Below are 12,610 nucleotides of genomic sequence, written 5' to 3'. Positions count from 1 at the left end.
AATCTGAATCCACTGGATTATATCTTGTGTGAATACATGATGTCGAAGCTGAGCGACTATAAAATAACAAATTTGGAGCAATTTAAGCGAGCTATCATGAAAATCTGGGACGAGATGCCTATGGAGCACGTGCGCGCCGCTTGCTACGACTTTCCGAGACGTCTGAAGCTGGTTCGATCAGAGAAAGGTGGTGTAATTCCGGGATATCGTCTGTGAAGTATCTTTAGGAGTTACTGAATAATGCTATGAAAGCCAGATTCAGATTTTCTTCTTATTCTTTGAAATATTGAGATTTGCCTGTGTGACCGGACTTTTTTGTCACCCTGTATATGAAGTCAGAGTGGTCTATGTACATTAGTGAGATGAAATCACCGATTTCGCAAAGAAACTCTTAATTTTATGTATCCCAAAGTTAAACCACTTCATAACCTTTATATTAGAACATTTTGTTTGAAAGAATCCGTTGAACAGAATTTTATTCAGAGATTTTTCGAAAATTGCTTCTCCTAAACAATTTGCTCGATGGCACATAGACCACTCTGGTCCGCAACGGCTCATATATACTAATAATAAAACCAAATACTTCACCAGACTTCTTAAATTATTTATCTACGCTCCATCCTGGCTGCACGTTGGATTAATCCGATGATCTTATGATGAACGACAGGCTGAACCGGCGCTAGGGGCTAACTAGCGCCCGGTGGCGCGGGGAACTTTTTTCGGTTGCTGGATGATATGGATGATGTGACACCGAATCAAAAAAATCACGTGGCCGACTGTGCACAATACACAGCCTGCGACACTGCTGTAAACGGCAGGCGGTAGCGCGGGGAATTCACTCCGGCTGCTGGATGTACAAACTATCGCAGCGTCGGCATCGAAAACACAAGCAACACACGCGTCGTCGAACAATGCGTATTGTTCTGAATCGTACGATAGATCTGTACGGAGCGATGTTTGTTTGCTTCCTATTGCAACTAAAGCAGAGAAGCAAATGAGGTAACTTCGTTACCGGAAACTGTTTCGCGTATTCTAATCGCGCTGAAAGCATGAAGGTCAAAATTGGGCGAAGATCATATTCTCCCGGAATCAGTCTTCATCTATCTCAACTGTCCCAGCCCAAAGGTTAGAGAGGAAAAGATACTCTCTTCCACTACAAAGGTCGATTGACTTTCCGGCTGGGTCAATCATCTCGTCGCATCAACAGCATCGGTGGTGAAAGACAATTAGCGCACTTGAGCACCGGGGATCTCATTTTTCGAATATTATGCCAATTACTATTTTGACTGTGGCTTTGTTTGCGATGTCGAATCAAAGGTTTTTATTTGAAAACCGTTGTTTAAATATTTGAAGTAGAACTATTATTTGAGGCTTGCAAATATTGAGTAACTCATCTTTACAAACAAATATTAAAATAAATTCTATGTACATGTACTCGCTACAAGTGTGAGAATCAAGAGCTGCGCAGAATCAGGGCGCCGCACGGTAGATCCTTTTTTTGACAAGCCAAAACTTCTGTAAGTAGTCGTAGTACACTAAAGTATGAACATCGTTATGTAAACTTACCTCTTGTTGTAAATAGTAGGGAAAAATGTGTGGGGAAAAATTTTACCTTCGAGTTCTGTTTAGCGGCACGGCTCAAAAGTTTCATCGTCTCGAATAAAGTCTCCATGTAAAAATTTCAGATCAATAGAATTTGGGAAGTCGTGTCTCAAAAGTCAAAAGACAGGGTAGAATAGTGAAATGTTATCATTGTATTTCTTCATTGGTAAAAAATGATAATTTCACTTTGAGGCACGACTTCCCAAAGACCAATTGAGCAGCAACTTTGCATTAGAGCTTCTTCAAAGTAGATGAAACTTTTAAGCCCTATCTTCAAACGCAATTGGCGATTTTTTCCAAATCAATATCAGGCTTAGAATGTTCTCGCAGAGTGGGAGAGAGTAGTGGTAGATCATGTTGTGGTAGTCTAGTTTAGGTTTAAAATTGAACTGTGATTTGTTTGATTGCTACAGTCGTGTTCTAGGAGGAAGTTAGAACAACAAATAAAGTATTATAAAAAAAATTGCTTTATCCGCCATTACCGATTTTTCTCTCGCGAACCCCCTGAAGGCTTTCGCGTGCCCCTAGGGGTACGCGTACCCCAGGTTGAGAACCGCTGATCTACGTAATAAAAAATTAGCGATTAGCGTTTAACGAAAGTTCCGCTAATATGAGTTGTTCTTATTCGGCACAACCCATCTATCAAAAATTACATCTCGTGTTACATCTTATAGTTCAATTATCAATTCAAATAAGCAAAGCTTCACAATGGACCATACAACACCAATAAACTTAGAACGCACATAGTGGAAATGCTTATTCTGTGTAGTATTCTGCCTTGTTGAGCTGTTTTGGGGATAGCCCAGTGAAGAATTCTGGCATCTGGGCATCTTCCCAGTTCCGAAAGTAGTCTTAGACTCACATAATAGTACATGGATAAGAAAAGTTTTTATATTTTCGAATCTTCATATTAGTTAAACGTTGAAGACTTATGTAATGTACCTAGGGTTTGAAAGAGGATACGAATTTAAGTTTTTAATTTCCCGTTCCAGGTCATCTAGAGCAAACTTCGCAACTTGCTGGTGTCAACAGAGGCAAGGTTGATGAAAAAAACCGTAATGCGTTGAAAAGTTTATTGTCTGAATGCGAAGCCGTTGACGAATCAGCCAAGTTCTCAAATCACGATTTCGATCAAATACCTAATAACAATTTCATTACCCCCGGAATAAATATCACTGAAGACGTTTTTACAGTTCACATCGACGATGTAACTAATTGTACAGCAAGCAAACTTCCAGTAGTACACAATAACCTTAATGGGTCTACTTCTAAAATTACGACTGGTAGTAAAATTCCAACTTGTCGAGAGTTATTCCGAAGTAGAAGTATAGATAACGTAGCAACGTTGGAAAATGGAAAGTTAAATAGATCCAACCGGAAAATATCAACCCATCAATCGATGCGACATGCCAACCAAACTTCTGAAGATGCTTGGAGCTGCAAGTCTTTCAAACAAAAACCAACAGATACCTTCGAAAATAAATTAAATCCAAAAGAAACAGCATCATCTTTGAATTCTTCGCTGAAATCTATTTGCGACAAGGATAATATTCAAATGAAACCGCATAATTTAACTGGCGTATTACCACATGAACGAAATCATTCTTCTACGTTAGCAGAACAATTGATTGAAGTAGCAACCAGCAGACAGAGTGATTCTCAAATAATTTTACAAGTGAAAGAACTACTTTCTGAGTACTCAAACAGCTTAGCAAAAGCAGCTACCACTGAAATCGATGACAATGGATGTGAAAATATCACTACAGAATGGGTAAAAAAAAATGGAACGATTACTCATCTCGACGGTCACACTGTAAGAGAAGAACCAAGGCCGTGCTCTGCCTTATTGCCAACATCAGAAGAAATTAATTGTAAAGCAACGCCATTGATAACTTCACATCGTCGAGATAGAGGTACATCAAAAATACCAACTCCCATGCGCTCCAACACTGGAACTTTTTAAAATTAACTGAATTATTATTGGATAAATCTCTGTCATCAAACTCAGATTAATCAAGCATAATGAGGTAAGATACGCACTGCACATTACTAGGTACAAGATTGGTAATTTATTGTCGAGTTTAATGCATTTTCATACAGTGCGTCTTGAACTGTCTTACAGATCAGACGTCTTCTCGCTTGGTTGTAGACAAGTCTTTGACTGCCTATTGATTCAAAGTTTGTGTTTTGTCAGTGCATCTTTTAAAGACTACCTAAAAGCTGTTTCACATCAGCCTTTATCACGACTACCTACTTATGAATTTAACATTTGTTTTTAACTTTTTTTGTATCACATTTTGAAATGACAGGGCGGAAAAAGAAACCGCGCATCACTACGAGGAGAAAGAAAGAGCATTCTCTCTCGGACAATTCGAGTGTCTGCAGCGAAAATGTTTTTGATATTTTACCTGAGCAAGAAGCCGGTGAAATGGAAATTATTACTAATGAAACTATACAAAATGTAAATTCTTTTGAAAAAGAGAAAGTTCCACCTATTGTGGTAGCTATTCTTGGAATTTAATATTTTCAAAAAGGAACTTTCAACGTTTGTTTCTGACGTTAAAGTTACTTATCAAGTTAGCCGTAGAGGCGAATGCCGCTTATTAGCCGAAATCAATAAGGAGTCGTAATCGTCTTGTACAGTATTTAACTTACAAGATGTACATTTTTAACGTAGGACTACGTCTAACCGCACTATATCGAGATACATTCTGTGAAAACTAAAACCAAGGTGTAACGTCGGAATGAAAGACTTCAAACGTTTAAACTGATGTAACCATACGATGGATCACAATAATCAATATGTTTATTTCTGTTGAATTATCGACGTTTATCGGTGAGAAATAAATTAAAAGCCACAAGTTTCCGGACGTTTCGACTTACTTATTTATTTTTTCAGTCATCTTTAGCGGATTCTACAAATACATAAAATTACAAAACCTTATCTAACATTTTTCAAACAACACTTACTCGCTAGACTAATAAACTATACCGGCGTACTGTTTCACTTCTATCGATCTTTTTATTCCCTCCTCTTACCTTCTATTACTGACAGATCTTATTGTTTCTGTTGTTGTTTACTGTTGATCTTTAGCTTTTCAAACAACCCGTTGTAAGCCGATCTGAATTTGATCGAATCACGCTGTAGGTTGAATGTGTTTTCCTCACCTTTTATTTTTATGTAAAAAATTCCTGCTATGAGACGTGTGTCAGTTTTAGTTATCTCGTCAAGTATTCTTGTTTTTTCAAAATCGAAAATATGTCCCTCATTTATTGTGTGTTGTACTAGTCCCGTGTTACCTATGCTTTTTGACTTGACATCATTTTTATGTTGATCTATCCGTTTCTTTAAAAATTGACTAGTTTGGCCAATATATGGTTTATCAGTGCAAACACCGCATGGTATTTCATAAACCACATTAGTTTTTCGATGTTTTTCAATTTTGTCTTTCAATTTCGAGTAGATTATATCCTTAATGTTGTCAGTTGGTTTGAAAGCTAATACAATGTTGAATTGTCTTAAATATTTACTCAGTTTTTCTCCTAAGCCTGGTATGTATGGTGTTGAAATAAACTTAGGGCTAAGTGCCGTTTTGCTTGTTGTCATATTGCAATGTTTTGTTGTTCGTTCTTGTATTAATCTGCTAATCAAAACCTTTGTGAAATTATTATTACCGAAAATATACCTAACTGTTTCTAAGCTTGATGGTTTTAAAGCTCTATCAATAAGTTCTATAGCTGTATTTTTTTGTGACTCATGAGGCTTACAGAATTAAAGTCAAGATATCTACCTTCTGAGTCTTTAGGCATCCATTCGGTAGTTACCTTGCCGTTCTCCCGCCTGACTACGGTGTCCAAAAACTTAAGTTCAGCGTTGTTCTCTAACTCTGAGGTGGATTGCAGTCTCGGGTGGAAACTGTTGAAAACAGCCATTTTTTATGGAAATGCTCGCACTGGTACTTTCGTCTACTTTTTCGCGTTTCGGAGTCGGTTTTTTAAACAAAAGTTTGGGTTACCGATGGGATCGCCACTTTCTCCAGTGGTGGCAAATACTGTATTGGAGAGATTGGAAAACACTGCTCTAGATCAACTTCAACAGGAAAACATCACACCAGCCTTTTTCAAGCGGTATGTGGATGATTGCGTGGCAGTTGTACGAAAGGACAAAGTAGATCGGATGTTGGCTGTTTTCAACAGTTTCCACCCGAGACTGCAATTCACCTTATAGTTAGAGGACAACGCTAAACTTAAGTTTTCGGACACAAAGACTCATAAGGTAGATATCTTGACTATTATTCTGTAAGCCCCATGAGTCACAAAAGAAATACAACTATAGCACTTATTGATAGAGCTTTAAAACTAAGTCTGCCAGAATACAGACCATCAAGCTTAGAAACAGTTAGGTATATTCTCGGTAATAATAATATCCCAAAGGTTTTGATTAACAGTTTAATACAAGAACGAACAACAAATCTTTACAATACGACAACAAGCAAGACGACACTTAACCCTAAGTTTATTTCAACACCATACATACCAGGCTTAGGAAAAAAACTGAGTAAATATTTAAGGCAATTCAACATTGTATTAGCTTTCAGACCAACTGACAAAATTAAGGATATAATGTTCTCGAAATTGAAAGACAAAATTGAAAAACATCGAAAAACTAATGTGGTTTATGAAATTCCATGCGGTGTTTGTACTGATAAATCATATATTGGCCAAACTAGTCAATTTTTAAACAAACGGATAGATCAACATAAAAATGATGTCAAGTAAAAAAGCATAGGTAACACGGGACTAGTACAACACACAATAACTGAGGGACATTTTTTCGATTTTGAAAAAACAAGAATACTTGACGAGATAACTAAAACTGACACACGTCTCATAGCAGAAAATTTTTACATAAAAATAAAAGGTGAGGAAAACACATTCAACCTACAGCGTGATTCGATCGAGTTTAGATCGGCTTACAACGGGTTGTTTGAAAAGTTAAAGATCAACAGTAAACAACAACAGAAACAATAAGATCTGCCAGTAATAAAAGATAAAAGGAGGGAATAAACAGATCGATAGAAGTAAAACAGTACGCCGGTATAGTTTATTAGTCTAGCAAGTAAGTGTTGTTTGAAAAATGTTAGATAAGGTTTTGTAATCTTATGTATTTGTATAATCCGCTGAAGATGACTGAAAAAATAAATAAGTAAGTCGAAACGTCCGGAAATTTGTGGCTTTTAATTTATTTCTCACCGATAAACGTCGATAATTCAACAGAAATAAAATTAAGCGGTGATGATCCCAACGAAACAATATTCAATATGTTGTTGGATTGATAAAATGATGGACAATTTAGTGATCTTCAGTTATCATTATAATTTCATTGTTAAACAGTGAAAGTTTCATAAAAGTTTCAATGTCGAATTTTCACGAACAATGTACCAATCACATCCAAGCACGCCTGACACAGACTTCATGCTTAGACACCAACTGCCTGCTATGATATACTGTATAGCAGTGGCAAAAAAAAATTTGACAGAATCTTCCATACTTCCATGAGCCTAGCCTATGTCTTGAAGGTGAAGCTTTTTTGGAAAGTTCGTAACAGACAGTTTTACGTTCTGCTGTAAGAATGTTATTAAAACTGATGTCTTGAAGGGAAACATGCTGGCACAGGCAACAGTACTGCACCGAGCAATGTATCAATAGAGCGCTGGGCACTAGGGTGAGACAAAAAATAAATGTTTGCTCCCATGCACTTTTCGTGTTCCTTATGGGTCCAATAACAACTGTGTAACTTTTCAGATCGATCGGTGAAACGCCCGATTTGCACCCGATTTTTAAAGTTTCCATACGATTTTATATGTGAAAATCCACTTTTTAAATACTTATTCTCTAGAGATGTCAAGATGGCTCTTAAAAAAATATCAATACATGATATTTGTAGGAAATTTTCCTGGGAAAAACTCTTCTGAAGACCGTAAGGCGCTACGATGCTTGTAAAAACAGCTATTCACCACAAACTGATTGAATATCTGACGGACGGCTCACCATTAAAGTTTTCCAGCAACACTGCTACAGCATGGTGATCGATCTAAAAGTTACACAGTTGTTAAAGGACCCAAAAGGAACACGAAAAGTGCATAGGAGCGAAAAAATAACACCACCGCTTTTTTCCCGAATAATCTTGTCCCAGTCTACTGGTCACTCGTCGTCTATCAGTTCAGAAGAATTCGATATTCATTTGTGTACAGCGAAGCCAAGTGAAGACTACATTGCCGACGCACAGTAAGGCGTGTTGGGTTAATGCGTAGGTATCGTTTTGCGATCTGAAACATAATCAAATTGCCGTTTGAATTGTCATCTTCTTCTTGTTTCGTATAGTAGCAAATATAAAAATTCAATGTGATTTTTCGGGTGCCGCAAAATACGTTGCGCCGCCGGGGATAACAAAATGCTGTACGTGTCGGTAGAGGCAGATAGCAGTGTATAAAAAAATTTGGTGCATTGTACAGATAAAATGCGTTGTTTATTTTTGAACTGTTCACTCTGTTTTTCTCAGATTTACTAAAAAACTAAATATAGGGTATTTAAAAGACAATAGAAAACCAAAATGCTGCTAGCTAAATGAGTTTAGTTCAATATGACAATCCTAGTTGCATCCCGCGGTGGCGGTAAAGGGGAAAACCAAATTAATTTCATCTTGATATTAGAGTTCCGAAATACCACAAAAGATCAAAATAATGGTCGCAGTGGTCCAAATCTTACAAAAAAAATAAAAAAAGTTCCGAAATTTGTACTTGTATTTTATAATTAATTTTTTTTTGTTTTGCATTAGCATCAACAAGAGAATATTACTTTCCATAACCTTACTTGTAAATGAACAACACTATGCAAATATTAATTGCTGAGGCTAGCCCTGTTTATTTTTGAAGATAACAGACATATGACTTTCAAATATGGTATCTTCGTTGTTCTTTGGTATCTTGGAACTGATTTTTTTTTTCTGATTGATTCTGTATACTGATAAAATGTTTGGATTGACCTGAATTGAATGTTAACACGGTTATAAAATTCTATGTCAATTTTGAATTTTCTGTGAATATACATTTTCTACTAAAAACTGTAATTCATTATCGATATTTTTTTCCATTAACTGGCAGGAAAAAAAAAATGATACATCTTTGCCGCTTTGTGATCGGTGTATGAGCCATCTTCCACAATATAATAAAATAGAAAGGGTAGGAAGTTTGATTTTTACTAAATCGTGCTCAATTTATTATTGTATAGAAGGTTGCCTTTTCGCGTATTACGGAAAATAGACTGTATTAGAATAAAAGATATTCATCAATGTTAAAAAGAATAATTTTTCTTCTAAAAGAGAGTGCTGCAAATAAATAACCAAAATACAGACCCCATGAACTAGTTTTAGTTCCAAGTCGTTTGAAGTGTCGCTTGATGAATTACGGCTGACGACCGAGATACTTGATATTACCACCCGAGTAATTAGAAACATAGTACTGCTTTGCCTATATTGCCTATACACTATATTGCCGGAACATATTCCAGTCATATCTCCGGAACCGTTTTACCTATTCCGGATATCCGCTTCGGCAACAAATAGAACCAAAATACTTTTCTTTTGGAGGATGTTGAGCTTGAATTGGAAAAATAAATCATGAAAACTACAAAATGTGATTAAACGTAACCGCTCATTTTTGGCACATGTGTGCCAAAATCGAACCGTGCCAAAAGTAAAACGAACTTAAATCAAACAGAGCTCCAAAACCAAATATAAAACTATTGTAGTCCTACGTCAACTATGCGGTCGTGTCTTGGATACCGCCCTCCTACTATTTTTTACCAACGACGCCAAGAACGCCAAGCTCAAGGTTGTCTTGAAAGGTCTCACCAACGATCAAACCGTTGATGAGATAAAATTTACTTTGACAGAATTACTTGGCATAGCTCCTACCCAAGTAATTCTTATGAAACAAAAATCACGAGGTGAAAACAATCAGAGAACTGGAGTTTCCCTTGCAAACTATTTAATTCATTTAAACCGCACTGAGGTTAACAACTTAAAATTTTTTGAAAAAGTACAAGCAGTACAAAAGTGCGGGTAAAATAGGAAATTTATAGGAAGTTTGCTGCCTATAATCGCATACCAGTCCCATATGGATTTTCATCGTTTTTGAGTTTAATATCAGATTCCATCTATTTCTTGCTTTAATATCGATTAAGGAAATAAAAAAGTATGTTTTATTTCAAAAAATAAGAAAAAATGTGAGGTCAATTTGTCCCATCTTAAAAATAATCGCATATCAGTCCCACCAATGTTTTTCCTGAGTATGGCCATATTTTTTTTCTCCAATCCATATAACAAATATTTGGTGTTGTTCTTCAAGCTTTTAATTGCTAAAAAAACATCAAATATTTAAATAATGCGAGGTTGTTTCAAACAAATTCCACCCAAAAGTTAACTTTATGTAGACACTGAAACTGCAGCTTTTTCTGAAGGTTCGTTCCCGGAAGGTTATTGGTTCCGTCAACCAGAGGGATAATAGCCTTGAGCAATGTTACTTTGGACAATGGTCAACGCAAAAGAAATCGTTTTTAGTTGCTTAGCTAAAAACAGTTCATACCTCTTTCCAGAGTTGTCGTCTTTCAACAAGTTACTGTTGTAATGAAACTGGACTTCTCTTTCTCAATACCACATTTGCAGTATGTTAAATGTACGGGCTATTGCCGAATAGTTTCTTATAGACCTAAGAAAGGAAATTGTTCAGTAGCATATCCAAGACTTCAACCTTATATTTTGCATTTTCTAAAACGGCCTTAAAGTCGGGGTAAGTAATGGGTGAACGTCTCCGCCATGCATACGTCATGCAGCATAGAAGCTGTCTGCGGCTATAAACGTCTGCCCATATCCAAAAAACTTGAGACAAATATGACTGCTCCTACACCGAGCGGTTGAAAGTGAGACGGGTATGCGATTATTTTGCTACTCGATGGCCTTATTAATATTTTTTGTTGTAATTTTCACGAAAAAGGCAATTCTTTGATAAATAAGTTATGATTAAGGTTTATTTCATTACATTATGTCGAAAAACTGGAAATGACCCACCCCAAACAGGTGAATTACCCAAAATATGAAAAATATCTTCAAGCGCTGTTTTCTCAACTTGATGATTTTCCAGATGGGACTGATATGCGATTATAGGCAGTTTGGCGGAGGTGAAATGCATATCACCCAATGCCGTACTTGCCAACGATATGGCCATGGATCTAGTTTCTGTAACATGGACCGGAAATGTCTTTATTGTGGAAACTCTCACAAAAAGGACACATGTCTTGTGAAAGAGAGCAAAAATTTTCGCTGTGTTAATTGTAACGGCAACCATATGTCAATTTTTTACGAAAGCGCTGTCCGTGTAGCCATGAGTAAGGAAAGGCAGGGTAAACAAAATTTAATTTCCCAATCAAAACAAACTTCAAAACATCATTCTCTAAGCGTACCAGCTGTACCGCCCAATTTTTTACTTCTATACAAAACCGTTTTTCGTATGCACAGGTTACAGGTGGTTCGAACATTTTGCTGACTAATGTATATAGTTCGAAAATGACCGTTAATGTGGGGGTAAACAAAAAGTGGTGGAAAATAAAAATACATTGATTATCCCAACTGATATTTCTACCGAAAATATTTTTTCTAATATCAACCGTCTGGGGCCTATTACGGCAAGTAATAATTTTTGACAGTAAATAATGTGCACATTGCAATTATTACTAAAACTTTTTTAAAACCTAACATTAAATTAAAATATGATCCCAATTACGTGGTTCATAGACATGATAGAATTCAGGGTTCTGGCGATACAGTTGCAATTGTTATCCATCGCCGAATCATACATTGTGCTCTTCCCCATCCTGAGACTAAAGTTATTGAAACTTTGGGGATTGCAGTTCAAACTGAACTTGGGAATTTATTTATTGCCGCAGAGTATTTACCATTCCAATGCACTCGCGAACACAAAAATTATTTTAAAGGTGAATCACAAAAACAACAAAATTGATCATGATATTATTCTTAAAGTGATTCCAAAGGCAAAATTTTATTCAATGATTGTTTCTCAGGATTCTATTCTATTTTGTCTCCGAATAGTCCTACAAGTTTTTCTTCCGTAAGAAATCCATTAACGATCGATTTGGTACTAACACATCAAAGTCATGTGTGTAGTGAATTGATTACACATGCTGACTTTGATTCTGACTAACTTCCAATAACTTTTTCCATATCACATAAATCAATTCGAAACCCTATGAGCTCTGCTTTTAACTATCACAAGGCTAATTGGGATATATATATATATATATATATATATATATATATATATATATATATATATATATATATATATATATATATATATATATATATATATATATATATATATATATATATATATAATTCATATTGAAAATAATTTCAATAACGAGCTTGATTTGCAAAGTAAAGTGAATATTGATTCCGCTTTGGAAGCATTGAAATGTGCAATTATTGATACCAGAAATTATGCTGTTCCAAACAGTGCTGAAAAAAATCACCACCTAGAAACTCAAACAGACTGATATCAAGGCAACCTTTACGTCAAATATCTCTTCTGTACACAAAAATAAATTGTAACATGACAACGGTCTCTTGACAAATCAAACTATTGATTTTCGATGAACACATTTGTTGGTATTCATTCCTTAGTCAAAGTTCACTGTCGTTTGTATGATGTCGAAACTGAAAATCATTTTCACCTTCACAGAACTGAGATTGAATACTACTAATCGTAACTTGTACTGAATGTTAGAATTGCGTTGAACTTAGATGCAATAGGCAATGTCAACTGCTTGATAGACATTCATAGATAAATGAATCACAAATAGACAACAGACTGATATCAAGGCAACCTTTACGTCAAATATCTCTTCTGTACACAAAAATAAATTGTAACAT

The 12,610-nt window shown here is 35.9% G+C and overlaps 1 protein-coding gene across 24 annotated transcripts in view; it reads left to right on the top strand.

The window, feature by feature from the left end:
- The window catches only part of LOC129732737 (GAS2-like protein pickled eggs), a 1,144,034-nt gene that overhangs the window by 945,173 nt on the left and 186,251 nt on the right, over window positions 1-12,610 (top strand). For 14 of the 24 annotated variants that reach the window (XM_055693892.1, XM_055693904.1, XM_055693903.1 and 11 more), the window contains one exon: window positions 2,595-3,629. The exons of 9 other annotated variants lie outside the window; for them this stretch is intronic. In XM_055693892.1, the coding sequence (XP_055549867.1) occupies window positions 2,595-3,565 (971 nt within the window). In that variant the 3' untranslated portion in view covers window positions 3,566-3,629. Of the gene's footprint in view, window positions 1-2,594; window positions 3,630-12,610 lie in introns of those variants that run through there. One more of the 24 variants, XM_055693918.1, reaches the window with a different exon arrangement.

Source organism: Wyeomyia smithii, chromosome 3, assembly GCF_029784165.1.
Source record: "Wyeomyia smithii strain HCP4-BCI-WySm-NY-G18 chromosome 3, ASM2978416v1, whole genome shotgun sequence".
NCBI lineage: Eukaryota > Metazoa > Arthropoda > Insecta > Diptera > Culicidae > Wyeomyia > Wyeomyia smithii.
The sequence above is the reverse complement of the archived record's forward strand: the minus strand, read 5'-3'. Positions and strand labels throughout refer to the sequence as shown.